Below are 13,175 nucleotides of genomic sequence, written 5' to 3'. Positions count from 1 at the left end.
AGATCCACTTTGAAGCCCACCGGCTGCTGTTGCTGATTCAGTCAGTCTCGCTAGTTAGCCTGTTACCACAGCTGTTGCCTGGTGACGCCAATGGCGCTGCGGTAGTTAGCATTTAGCAACGTGGGAGCTACTAATTTATAGAAAAATAAAAACTTAACAGTCGTGTCTTGTTGGCTACAGTGGGACGTTCGACGTCCACACAGTTTAAATGAACATGTTAACTGGTAAAGCGGGTTGCTTAAATGACATGATGAAAGTTTGGAATGAAGTTGGACGGACAGTCGCGAGACACGTAAAAGAAGATGTAACCGCATTGTAAGTGATATAACCAGTTTATCAACTTCAATTGTGTTGTGGTGTTCTTCTTGTCTAACGTAACTTAACGTCTCTCGTCACAAATAGATAAACACCAGTGCATTACAGTTTAACCCCCAAATCAGTGTTGCATTACTCTACTTTATCTTTTCATTCAGTGACTATCTTGGACATGCAATTAATTCAATATTTATTATTGTGTCTCTATTTGCAGTGGTTTCATTGTCGTTGTCAGCAAAGGTCTCTTGATTTTGGCTTTTAGAGAGGACCTTCCAGGTGAGCATGGTCTTATCAATTTACTTCAAATTCTTTGTTCCATGTTGTGTCAAATGATGGCAAAATCACTAAATGTATTACTTTGACCCCTCCCACACACTGTAAACACATTTTAAACATAGTGGACATATTTAATATCTGTCTAAATGTGCAGGTCCAACTTTTGTGTTTAAATATCCCTTCTTCAAAGTGTCATCCAGCGTGATATGATCTGGTACCCGTTTGCCACACTGGCCTGGTGCTCCTGTTTTTTTTCTCTGTAAAAATAATCGTGGTGTATCTTCTGTCCCTTGGAGCCACTCAGAAGTGACATTGGGAAAAGTTCAGCCAGCTGAGGATTCTGGAACATTGCTCGCTTTGCCTCCTTTGTCCTTTCACCTCCCTCCTCTTACCCCTTTTTCTTTTCTTTATCGCTATCCTATTCTGCTCCTCCACTTGGGCCTGAAGGGTGCACCTGAGCGAGACCCCCGTCACGTCGACAGCTGTGGAAGGGGGTTGAGGGCAGATACTGTATAACCAGGAGGACACCCCAAATCAGCTTTTTATCTGCTCCGGTAGACTATGGTCTCTCTGTGTTCCTGCAAACGTGACCAGATTGAAGTTGCCACATCCCCGCCTGTGTAGCGTCGCGAGTCTCGACATTTCTGTCATGTCGACTATGTGAGATTTTTGTGCTCTGTTGCACAATTGCTCTGGTGTTACGAATGGGCCTCCAGTCTCATGTTTGTATTCCACTAGGTGTCAGTGCAAGACCACAGTCAACACTACTAACATTGTCGATGAGCATTGAAGACCTGTGATCCCAGAAGATTGGTCGCCACTCCACACAGAGTAAGGAGGCGTTTCATACATCGGTAACTCAATGTGCTTTAAATCCAACAATTAAAAATAGATATTTAAAAATGAAGTACAAAATTAAAATCCAGAATGTAACCAAAAAATATACACACCTCTGAATTCACTTAACAGGACCTTAAATGTTTTTATGGATTTATGATTGGCTGGCAACTAGTCCAAGAATCACCCGGCCTCTCGCCTAAAGTCAGGTCCAAAATGATAAGTCATGTTTTGAAAGTTGCTGATCCAAAGTGGGTTTTCTCGGCCGCGTGCAAAGGTCTCAACGAGTCCCTCTTACTGTCTTTTGATGAAACCTGAGCAGATTTCAAGTCGTGTCTCTTGTGTATATGTGGGAGGGAAAAGAGCGACAGTGTTGACAATCGGAGAGAACCCAGGCCTCAGCAAACACACCGAGTAAGTTCTTGGCATTGATGCAGAACTATTCAATTAAAATTCCTAAGTGTGTTTCTTCCAAGTGAGCCTCGACCGCACTCCCTCTCTCTCGCTGTCTGTCTCCCAGAGACGTTTGCATAAGCAAATGGTCCGTGAAATGGCTTTTGATGGAATCAAACTCCATATTAAGACAAATGCATATTTCATAGCCGCCGATGGACTGATTGACAGAGCGGTGTCCTTATTTCTCCACTGCGCATCTTCTCCCCGAAGGCGATGCTTATCAGAATATTACCCTGGCTTGACTTGTTTTTGATATGTCAACTTGTAATTTTAGACCTCACAGAGATACTTTGGGTCGAAATTGTTTGGTTTGTTTTTCAGCGCTTTTTTGGTAGCCACTAGGGGGCGCCAACCTGCTGCATGCTGACTTTACCGTCTTCACGTTTGAACATTTATTTGATATGCAGATTAAGGTCCTTGCGCTTCATTTTGTTAGTCACGTCTAAGACCACGACTAGTGACATTTTGGCCTTCTAGTACTCAATTAATTTCGACAAGTAAAGCCCTCTGCTGCACTAGTAACATTACTTGGCTAACTATTAGACTCCTGGAACTTGCAACAAAATTCTCACTTGTAGTCTAGTAACATGTTGTCTTGTATGCCAATTTCTACGCACAACAGCAACAAATTCCACATTTTTTGTGTTAATCGACGCTAATCAAAGTGATGTCATTTTAGCCGACCAAGGCCAGCTCGTCAGACCTTTCATTAACCCCAGATCCCAAATCCATCCAACTGGACCGCCGATGGCAACTCGGTGCCGAAAGCTGGCTGTCACACCCTTCTGCACAGCCATAATGTTGCATTTGGGGGTGGAGGAGAAGGAGGCTGCAGGGGTGATATAGGGGCCATGCAACAGACAGCACTGCATGATCCGCTCGCCTGCAGGTTACCAGCAACATGGCTGGTCCTGTTTGTCTTCTCTCTCTCTCGCTCTCTTTTTCTCTCCCCCCCCCCTCCCCTCCCTTGCCCCCAAAGAAAGGAAAGAATGTTTTCCCCCACAACACGGCTCCGTGCGGGGATTAAGGCCCGTTTCGAGCGGCCCGGGGTCGCGCGGCAGATGTTAGCCAGGATAGCTGCTTGTTGCCGTGACAACAGAAGGGCCGTTTGGGATGTGGGCCCGCCCAGACGACCTTAAGCGTATGTATGGGTGTGTGAAGGGAAACAAGTGCCAGTTTTGGATTGAAAGTTGGGACACGTGAGGGCTAAACGGTCAACTAAATGGACCAAACTATTGGGGGGACAGTGAAAAGTGAACTTCGAAAATTAGTATTAAGATGAATGGTTTTATTCATTATATATCCAAGACATTTGGGCCCAGTGTCTCGATTTAACAGAAGGCCGGAAAACAGGTTTGTTTCGATAGCAATTGTTTGTCAGCTTTTGTCAATCACAGCAGCCGCACAATTGAGAGAAACGCAATATCAGCGTTCAAAACTTGAGACTAATGATGACTGGCATGATCTTTGTGATGTACTGTACATTCTGTCAGTACACGAGCGTAACAATGGCCCAGACGGTGTCAAATGAGCAGGAACGTGAATAGGTCAGTCAAGCGATCACTTCTTATTCCCGCCTGCTGCTTTTCCCAACTTCCTGCGTTTTAACTCGAACTGTTGCCCTGTTAACAGTGTCGGGCACAGCTCGGGATTAATCGTCAAAATGCGAAAAGCCAACCTATGCTCTCCTGACGTCAAAGGGGGGTCAGAGTGTGGTTAACTCCGAGGCCCGGCGGCGGCCCCTCTGCTGCTCCTTGCCGTCAACTCCGACGGGAAGAGGATACCTCGTCTGACAAGACAAGACTTGACCCACGAATAGAGGCACAGCTCTGCTTTTGTGCCGTGTAGAAGTACAGAATTCACTCTTGGACCTATCATTTGTGCGAGGAGGGATGAGTGGAGTGTCGGTTTTGTTTGTGTTTCCGTTTGTTTATTGGTCAGGAATGAGTTAACCGTTTTGTTAGCGTCGATTACTAACACTGAATATTAGCTTACATATGAATTTGAGTTAAATGTCTGACGAAGCCATTTTGTGACTCTATTTGGCAGATTTGACTGTTTGGGAAAAAAAGGTGGATTATGATGGGCATTTAACAAGGCCCCGTGTCCAAAAGTGAACGGGAAGTTGACCGTTTTGGGTGATTTCCAGATCGAAAAAAACAACAACAAAGCAGTTAAACTAGACAGTTGGGTCACACTAATTTGCAAGATTATTTTTTTTTGCCTGCATCAGTTGAAGTGGGCGAAGAATGAGGTCAAAGTTTGATAATCATTTGGACGATCTGCTAAGGAAAAAGTCAGTTGTTTAAATTAGAGGAGACCCAGATGCCATTTTAGATCCAGAATGTTTGTTGTTTGTTTTTGGTACTTGATGCACTTTAGCTAAGTATGATTGACATCTGCCAGGTCACTGCTGGGAGTAGACAAGGTAGGGGAAAAGATTATTTACTTGTAGATGGCAAAATGCCTCAGTCGGAGGTTTGAGAGGGCGATAGCGACACCGGAATCCATCTCAGAGGTCGTGGACGCCAGCCCTTTTGCTCTGAGTGCCATCGACTCGCCGTCGTATCAACCTGTCACAGGTGGAGCGAGACAGAAAGCCCGCCGAGGTGTGTCCGAGGTGTCACGGCCTCGTCTGGGAGGTGACAGACAACCCGTGTGTGAACGCGTGACGGCTGAATAAGACCGTTAAGAAGTCTAGGGGACGTTCGGCGTGACCTTTCCTTTCTGCCGGGGTCGGCGGCCACTCCGTGAGCCCGACGGCAACTTTGAAAGGACGTCGACAAGCTTTTGACAGGTTGGAAAGTTGACTGCATTAAGATCCGGTATGTGTTCCGGTACTATATTCTGAATGTGACTCGATGGGGCCTCAACGGCACGGTGGAGTTCGCGGTCATCAGGTGAGGGACGAACGGCGGGACAGCAACCGGCTTTAGGAGCAGAAAAAAAACAACAGCGTAAACAAAAGCTCAGCGTGACACGTGTCACCTCGACGGCGACAGGGTAGCTGAGGCCCATCTTGGCCCGAGTTCCCTTTGAAGCCGGCCGGCCCGGCAATTGTGCAGCTGCCGTGGAAATAGTATTGCCTTTCATGCCCTTGCGCGTCGCCGCAGGGGCAGATACACGGGAGCTTTTAGCCAAACGCTCGGCGGGATTAGGCCCATTAGCGGAACAGGAGGGAGCGACAAGCGTTACTGCCCCAGCGTGTAAATGTTTAGAAAGATTTGGATGGTTCGAAATACGTCGAAGGCATCATCAAGCGGGATGTCGTCCTCACTTTTGCTTCCGCTCCATCATTATCAACACACCTTTTTTTTCTTTCTCACTCATTACTGAGGCTGTTTGCCTTTCTGCTCCAGGCGTTGGGTAAATACCTCTGCTGGAGTGAGTTTCCCTTTTTTCCCACCTTCCTCCCTCCATTAGCTCCTCTAATGACGTTTACACTTGTGCTTAGAAAGGCCTCTCATCTCCGCGGCATCCTCCTCCCTCCTCCGCTTTTCTTTGCTCACTCGGGCCACAAGATCATGTTTAAAGGTGTTTGGACTTTGCACTTTGAGTCCTGCTTTTGGGTGAATTAGTCAAATTCGTGAGATAATCCCTTTATTGGCAGGGAAACACATTACAGCAGCAGAGAGCAAAGAAAAGGTCAATTGTAGGTAGAAGGTTAGCGTAAAACATCAATATTGCAGAAATGTTTTATTTTTTTTAAAAATCCCCAAAGAACAGTATTTTCTGTTTGAATTTCAGATAAAATTTTAAAAACCTCATGAGAAAAATCACAAAATATTCAAATACTTAGTGTATGACGAGAAAATAATACATTTTTCTCCATTTGTTTAAAATGGATCATGACAATCTTATTGTATTTTTCTTCATTTTTGTAATATATATGTGTAATAATTTTTATTTTTTATTTTGACTAAATGTTACAATATGGCAATAAATGCTAAATGCACATACAGAAGAAAAAGGACATGGAAGGACTTTTTTTTTTAACTTCAGTAACTATCTTAGCATGTAATATACTTATATTATTTTTTTTCAAAATTTATATATTTTATTTGACTCTATTGATGGACATTGTTAATAATTTTAACAGGTCTTATTTTTCTTGTGTTGTCCAATTGTGTTTATCCCAATTGGGAAATGAAGTATAAAAAATGACAGTAATCATAAATCACACTTAGTTCATTAGAAAATCAATCAGTCAAATACATATTAATTCATAAACTTTTTTTGCGGGCAAGATCTGTGTACGATTGACACAATTGTCACATTTTCAACAAGCCGAAGGCGACTTGTCCATTTATGCAACCTTCTGACCTAATAAACAAAACAATTTGGCCAACCCATAAGAGACGAAAGCTCACTTTTGACATCTGAACTCTTCACCTCTGCATGCCCCTTGAACCTGGAATGCAACTTTCAGCGAGTAACCTCTTCCCGTACGTACACTCCTCATACTCCCGCTTTCGACTTGCCCAGAGGCCACGTCAGGGCAGTTTCCCTCTGCCGCCGATTGACGTGTCGTGTAAAACACACACGAATGTAGCTGTCACCTCGCCCGAGCCGTATTACCTTTGCCCCATTTTGTTCTACCTGTCCATCATTTCTATTCTGAATGGGATCCCGCGAGACTGAAAGACTCTAGGCCCGCTCCCTGGCGCCGCTTTGCCGCAGCGTATATGTCAGTCACGTTTGTTTTTTTTTTTTTTTAGCGGCAACCGCAGTCTCGTTTTGGTCACACATGACAAGAGAGAATGAGAAAGAATTCTTAAGATGTCAAAGCGTTTCTTTCGTTCCAGGGCCTTCCACTTACGCCGCCTGCAGCTCCACGTGTACGCCGTGAAAGCCTGAGTGCAGACCTCGAGGTAATCGCCACATCACCTTTGCAAATTATTCATTCCACAAAACCCCATTTCGCTTATCTGACGCATCTCTTGTCTTAATTTCCGCTGCTTAAAAGCCAGATAACCTCTTGGCATTGTATTTTTTTTTCTTCTTCTTCACCTTTAAGAAACTCATTGCTGCCTTTGAGCATGCCGCTTCCCAAGTTCCCATCCTGACTTCAAACATGTACATTCATAATGTTGTATTTTATGAACCCCCTCGAGATCGCAAACATTTACTCTGTGACGCACGCATTGACAAACATGCGACCACCCAGAGGCGCAACGTCAATACAGAGCACAGAAGACGCAGACACCAGACAAGGTCCGATTTTCTTTGAAAGAAGAGCCCCCAAATTACTCCCCCAACCCTCCTTTGATGTGAAAGCAGCTTCTTGACAATGTAAAGACAAATGCACTCCCCCCCCCCTCCCCTCACCTATACTCTACCTGCACACCCCCACAGAGCTCTGCAAAGGTTGAACAGGTATCAAACTTTTCTTTGACTCTACCAGACGTGCAATAACTAAACGAAAGCTATCTGACAGTAGTCCCCCCCCCCCCCCCCCCAAGAAAATGGCTGATGCCCTCTAAAAAAAAAAAAAAGAAGCCATTTAGGAGAAAGAGAGAAGAATCCTCTTATGTTGCTAAAGTCGTTCCGCCGCGCCATGCTAGCCGCAGTGTTTCCACGGTACCTCATGTTATCTGGCCGTATTGTTGTTGGGACTTGTAGTTTGAGGGGTTTGGGCAGCAAAATGAGATATTCCACACACTCCTGCCGCCGAAACAGGAGGAGTATGTGCGGCAGATAAGAGCGACTCCACAGAGAGGAAATCAGAAAGAGAAGCCAACGCTGCCTTGCCTTTGACTCTGTGTTTTTTCTCACGTGCCAAATATGGGTTTTTTTTTACACCGCAAAATTTCGCACCCACAAGATTCGAACATACAACTCTACACGCATTCCGATAAGTTCAGCGAATCCAATTCTGTTGCTTGGAAAAACGGTAATCACGGCCGTTCTATTTTCCGGCGGTCAGGATGCTCTGTGGCACCACGCTGCCTCTCACAGGTCAGTGTTGGTACTACAACAAAAGTCTCACGCTCAACGTAGTTCCAGAATGGAAACAAAACGGGATGAAAATGAGAGACAAGCCGACTTCGACTCGTGAACTCGGGCTGACGTCGGGAGGTGGTCAAAACCCACGCCCCAATCGTTCACGCATCACCGGCGTGCAGTGACGGACGCGCACTTGAGGAATGACAGCTCAAACAAAGCGAACAGCATTCCACACGTGCGCGTGTGAAAACACCACAACAATAGCCGCAGGGCACTTTTTTTCTGCCGCTATGAACTCCACCAAAAAAAAAAAAAAGTTTTGGTGTCTGCAAGCATGTTTGACCCTTCCCCATCTTCTGTGTCCTTTTTTCCGTTGTTTTCGTTCTGAGCAGAGTCAGCTCACACCTGTCCGTCAGATGGCATTCTGCCTGGCTGAGCTGCACTTGTGGTCCACCAAGAGCTCCCTCCAAGTCCAAGGTACACTCGCCGATTCTCTGCTCCGCTCGGCGCCTGACTCTGCCGCGGCCTGTCAACGCTCACTTTGTTTGCTCTCCATCGGACGTGAACAGAGAGGCGTTTTCAGTCAACACCCGGGTCGGCGCTGCTCGTTGTTGCCTTCTTTGTCGTCACTTGAAGTTCCTCGTGTTGCTTTTACAGCGCTCGATTGTTCGTCGATGACGGTTTTAATTGTTTGGCGTGACCGCAGGGATTTTGACAAGGAGGGGAAAAAGCGCTTGTTGTGAAGACCACACGTACACACACACACACACACACACACACACACACACACACACACACACACACACACACACACACGTAGGCATTTTTAAGACATACCATTGTCAAAACGTTCTTTAATTTGGTCAGATATGACCTTTTCGTGAGGGCTTTAACATGCACACCAAATGTCTGAAATTAAAAAAAAAAAGAAAATCCTAGCTCCACCATTGTGAATATCAGTCCAAATATTTTTATTCAGATAGTAAAATAATGGTTTGCGCCACTATTAAACCTTTGAGCACTATTACATATGACATTGAGTGAAAACACATTAAGTCCACATTGATAGTTTACCTTTCTCGTAAGCGCACAATAAACATACGATAGCGACCTCTCGCTTGACATTTTTGTCCATTTCCACGCTCACCACATATCTGTCCATCTCCTCCCAACGCTCCGCTTCAACGTTTTCTTGTTTTCCGTCCCTTCCATTCCGTCCTTCACAGTCTGCTGGACTCTAGCGGAAGATAGTGTCACCCCCCCCCCTTCATGTATGACGATGTGTGAATGTAACTGTGTTCCGTGTGTATCCTGTCTTACACTGCCATATTTGTTTGGTGTGTTTTTTTTTTTTTTTTTTTTGGTTAAACCTTCTATCTTACAAAAACGTGCCGGGATGAATCTCAGCAAAGAAGCCTGCTCGCTGAGTCGTGACGCACCTTCCTGTCAACGTCCGCCTTAACAAACAAAAAACAAACGCTGTGTAGATTTTTAACACGCGCCTGTGCTCACAATGCCGATACATTAAATTTAATAAGAAAAAGTTTCACACTAAGTAGCAGAAAAGTGAATCGGAATATTTGTAGATTGACGAAATATTTTTGGCTTTGTGCGAGAAATTAAAGTCCACAAGGTGACCTGTGCGTTTGTGTCCTGTTTTATTAGGATGACCTCAGCAGCAAAAGTGGCGGCGTGATAAAAATATGATGCGTCGTGCGACTTTTGGGGCCTGCCGGAATAACGTCAGAAAAATGCACACCTCAGCAATTTGTCCGGTTTATATGTGTGTGTTTTTCAGCTCACGTGTTTTTGTGTGTGTGTGTCTATTTTTAATGTCTACGTGTCAGTTTGAGTCTCTCAGATGGGCCAAAATGGGCACACTTGTCTTTATTAACCCCCCCCCCCCCTCATCGAACCGTTTCCATTCTGGCTTGGACCCCCTCAATTCTCCACCCCTCCTCCTCTCACCTCCCTCCAGTGGTCTTATCTAAAGCACGGCGCTGGCAGACGGGACAGGCCAGTGGCTGATAGCGATTGTTTATCCCACGGTGCAAAAATTGCTGATTTGTCTTGTGTGATTTTTTTTTTCTTTCTACCCCGACAGCACAATACTCATCTCTCTCTCTCTCTCTCCCTCCCTCTCTCTCTCTCGCCCCGCAGACACGGATATTGGCACGTATCAGTACCACGATAAAGCAGAGCCAGGTAAATAGTGTTTATATTGCCTCTGTGTTTGCGTTTCAGATAAGTTGTATTTGTGTGCACGTAAGATGTCAACACACACAAGACTTATATGCTTTTTTTTTTTTTGGGGTGGGGGTCATCTTTGATCATTTTTGTACACATCGAGGCTGTGTTAGTATGTGGGATTTACATACGAAAACGTGCACCGATCGTTGTTATTATGATGAAGCCCGGCCTGGCGTTGGCGCTGTTGACCCGGGGTCCTACCACAAAGCGATAGGAGAGCTAAACTGTTGACTTTGTCCTAGATCTCATAGCAATAGGCCCTCCGGCCTTGTATTGCCTCAGGCCGAAGCAGATTTGGGCTTCCTCCCTTCCTCGCCATCTCCATGTTTTATTTTTAGTTTCCTTTTCAATAGCGATGTGTGTTTGCTTTCTTTCTCTCGTTTGAATAGCCGCTTCCAATCTTCAGTGGAGGAACGATGCTCTGCCTCCAAATCCTTTCATTTGGAGGATTATGAAAGTGTGGCTTGATATCACAGTGCAGGGAGGAGGAGGAGGAGGAAGAAGAGTCAGCATCCAAACGTATTGCGACATTTCCACATGGGATTGTAACGATAGCCGTTGAGTGCAGTAAAATATTTCAGGTTCTTGGATGTTTCGCTAATGCCAAATTCAGATGACACCTAACCCACTTACCTGTCGTTAAACAAAATCGCACCTAATCATTAGAGCCACCTTTCAGATTTGTTTCTAAATGCTGTATTGCTGTCCCATGAAAGGATGTTTAAAGTCATTTTTTCATCCAACACTGGCCATTATTGCTGTCCAGAGCTGTTTTTGTGGATTGGACAGTCAAGCGCCTCACGCCCACTAGAGGGAGGCCCAGGCTCATTGGAGCGCCTCGGGGGTCCCCTGCAGCCAAATAACCCGGCAGCCCACCCCCTACACTCGTCAAGCCCTTGCCTTGAGCAGGTGCCTGTGTCTGGGCCTGCCTGCCTCCCCCTCTACCCACCCCACCTCCTTATCTGATTAATACTACTTATCCAGGAGGTGTTCCAACTGGACAGCCCACCACCGTCTTGCTGGCTGCGACCCGGGCGAGAGGCGCCGCTTTCGGGCGGTGCGCTTTGCCAAAACTGCCCCCCCCCCAGATTTATGTTGGTGTTTAAGCTGCATTGTTGGTAATGAACGAATGAATCGGAATCACCTTTTTGAGGGCCTCACAGGGCAGGAAAACTCAGACATTTTTGCAAGCTGGTGTATTGTGGTGGGAAAAAAAATTGTTTAATGAGTCCGCAACTTGACCCAGTGAAAAACTTAGTAGAACTTAGAAAAGGTTTTCTATCTTGATTCGAAACAGCCATTTTCAGGCATTTTCAGCGAAATTTGGTGGGCATTCCTGAAAAAAATCTTAAAGACCCTAAAATTGAACAGGAGCCATTTTGATCCAATTCATTCTACTTTGATGGGAGATTTCTTTTTTTTTTTGTCTACGTGGGCGGAACTTGTCAAAGTTTAACGATCATTTGAAAGATTTGCCATTGAAACATTTCCCCCCCTTGCAGCCAATCACCTGGAGCATCACTATTTCAATGAGAAAATCTACTTCACTGAAGGTACAGTAAATTCACATTTTTTCCCAAGCTGCAATTATTAACATCTTGGGCGAATCACTTCCTTATATTCTCACGCACCCACTCACCCAGTCGTTGAATACAAACACCCTTATCAGGAGACAAACACTCCCCCCCCCCCCCCCCCCCCCCCCCCCCACCCCCCCCCCCCCCCCCCCCCTGCATTTACATACTGTTTACCTCCTCCTCACACCCTTTCTTAATGAAAAACCTTCATTTTTATTTTCCAGATATTGCACCCCATTAAAAGCAACAGCCCCCCCCCCTCCCGTCCCCGCCATTGAAGCTGAGGTCGTTTATACGCGGCCGCCAGCAGATGCTCAAATTCAATTATGTCTTCTGTTTCCTCTCGCCGCGTGGCCACCAGAGATGCAGAAAGCAACATGAAGGAGGCCTTTTGCACACGCGGCGATACGCGCCGCGCCGAGCGAGAGGTTGCGCCGGGGAGATAACTTGAGTGCGCCACAATTAAGTGCGCGCTTCTCCTCGAGGAACAGTTTTTTTTTTTTTTTTGAAAGGACGTTCGGCTACTCCGGGCTGAAAGCGGACGACTTAACGCTTTCGCTGGCTGCTCTGGGGACGGCGCCGCAGTAATGGAAAACCACTTTATTCTAGTATTGTGCTTTAAAACATTGCTTTTGCAGATCAACATACTCTTAACAGCGCTAATCATGGCGGAGTCGCGATAACTGAACAAATGTTTTTATCGTGTGATGCGTTTAGTGAAGCAGCATGAGGTTCGCCGAGCAAAATTATCTTTGAAGACGTCACTATAGAATGTTTATCACTCAGCTCATTCTGTGAGTATGTCTCGATCCATCTAGTTCATCTCTCCGTCCCGTCCAATCTCTCGAACCGCAAAAAAAGCCGGCTGAGATGATAGACGGGCATCATAGACGGCCGTCATTTAATGACTGCTCCTCGTTATTCTCGTTTTCCAGAACATAATTAGCATCACTTCCGTCTTTCCTGCGCATGGTTGTGTTGTCACCACCTTTTATTCACCACGTTGACCCCCTGTCACACTCGGCCTAAATACGTCTGGATTTTGTTTGCATTCTTGCCCCTTTTTTTTTCCCCGACCCTCCCTCCCTCCCTCCCTCTCTCCAGTTTCTACTTGTTAAAAAGTTCAAGTCACATGATCTCCGGCATCGTTTTGTCTTCTAGCTCGAGGCTACTCGTGGACCCCCGCCAATCGGCGTCCGGAGAAGCTCCGCGATTCGCTGAAGGAGCTGGAGGTGCCCGCCTATACCCCCCCTCGGCCGTCGTCGACCTCCCTCTGGGGATTTTCCGAGTTTTCCCTTTCCGAAACGCTTGATTGATTAACAAATAGGGGCATTCTCTCTCTGCGCTACCTCTGCCCCTTCACTCTTGCCGTCGCTCTCGTTTGTTCTCTTGCCTCCCCGCTCCTCTCTCATCACTTCTCTTTTGGCCCAGCTCTGTCATCGAGGGGGATATTTGAGGGGATCAGGGGGACCCGCTGGCTCTCCCCCTCATCCCTTCCCCTTCCTCCCTTCTTCTCTT

General features: G+C 46.0%; 1 protein-coding gene across 26 annotated transcripts in view; it reads left to right on the top strand.

The window, feature by feature from the left end:
* LOC119134286 (WD repeat containing planar cell polarity effector) overlaps positions 1-13,175 on the top strand; it is a 51,047-nt gene that overhangs the window by 12,627 nt on the left and 25,245 nt on the right. For 4 of the 26 annotated variants that reach the window (XM_037270810.1, XM_037270809.1, XM_037270806.1 and 1 more), the window contains exons 2-9: positions 530-591; positions 1,039-1,251; positions 1,330-1,422; positions 6,690-6,755; positions 8,223-8,307; positions 9,991-10,035; positions 11,583-11,633; positions 12,819-12,889. In XM_037270810.1, the coding sequence (XP_037126705.1) occupies positions 8,247-8,307; positions 9,991-10,035; positions 11,583-11,633; positions 12,819-12,889 (228 nt within the window). In that variant the 5' untranslated portion in view covers positions 530-591; positions 1,039-1,251; positions 1,330-1,422; positions 6,690-6,755; positions 8,223-8,246. Of the gene's footprint in view, positions 1-4; positions 316-348; positions 440-529; positions 592-1,038; positions 1,252-1,329; positions 1,423-2,563; positions 2,774-6,689; positions 6,756-8,222; positions 8,308-9,990; positions 10,036-11,582; positions 11,634-12,818; positions 12,890-13,175 lie in introns of those variants that run through there. The other 22 variants (XM_037270821.1, XM_037270822.1, XM_037270819.1 and 19 more) reach the window with 15 other exon arrangements.

Source organism: Syngnathus acus, chromosome 15 (genome assembly GCF_901709675.1).
Source record: "Syngnathus acus chromosome 15, fSynAcu1.2, whole genome shotgun sequence".
NCBI lineage: Eukaryota > Metazoa > Chordata > Actinopteri > Syngnathiformes > Syngnathidae > Syngnathus > Syngnathus acus.
The sequence above is the reverse complement of the archived record's forward strand: the minus strand, read 5'-3'. Positions and strand labels throughout refer to the sequence as shown.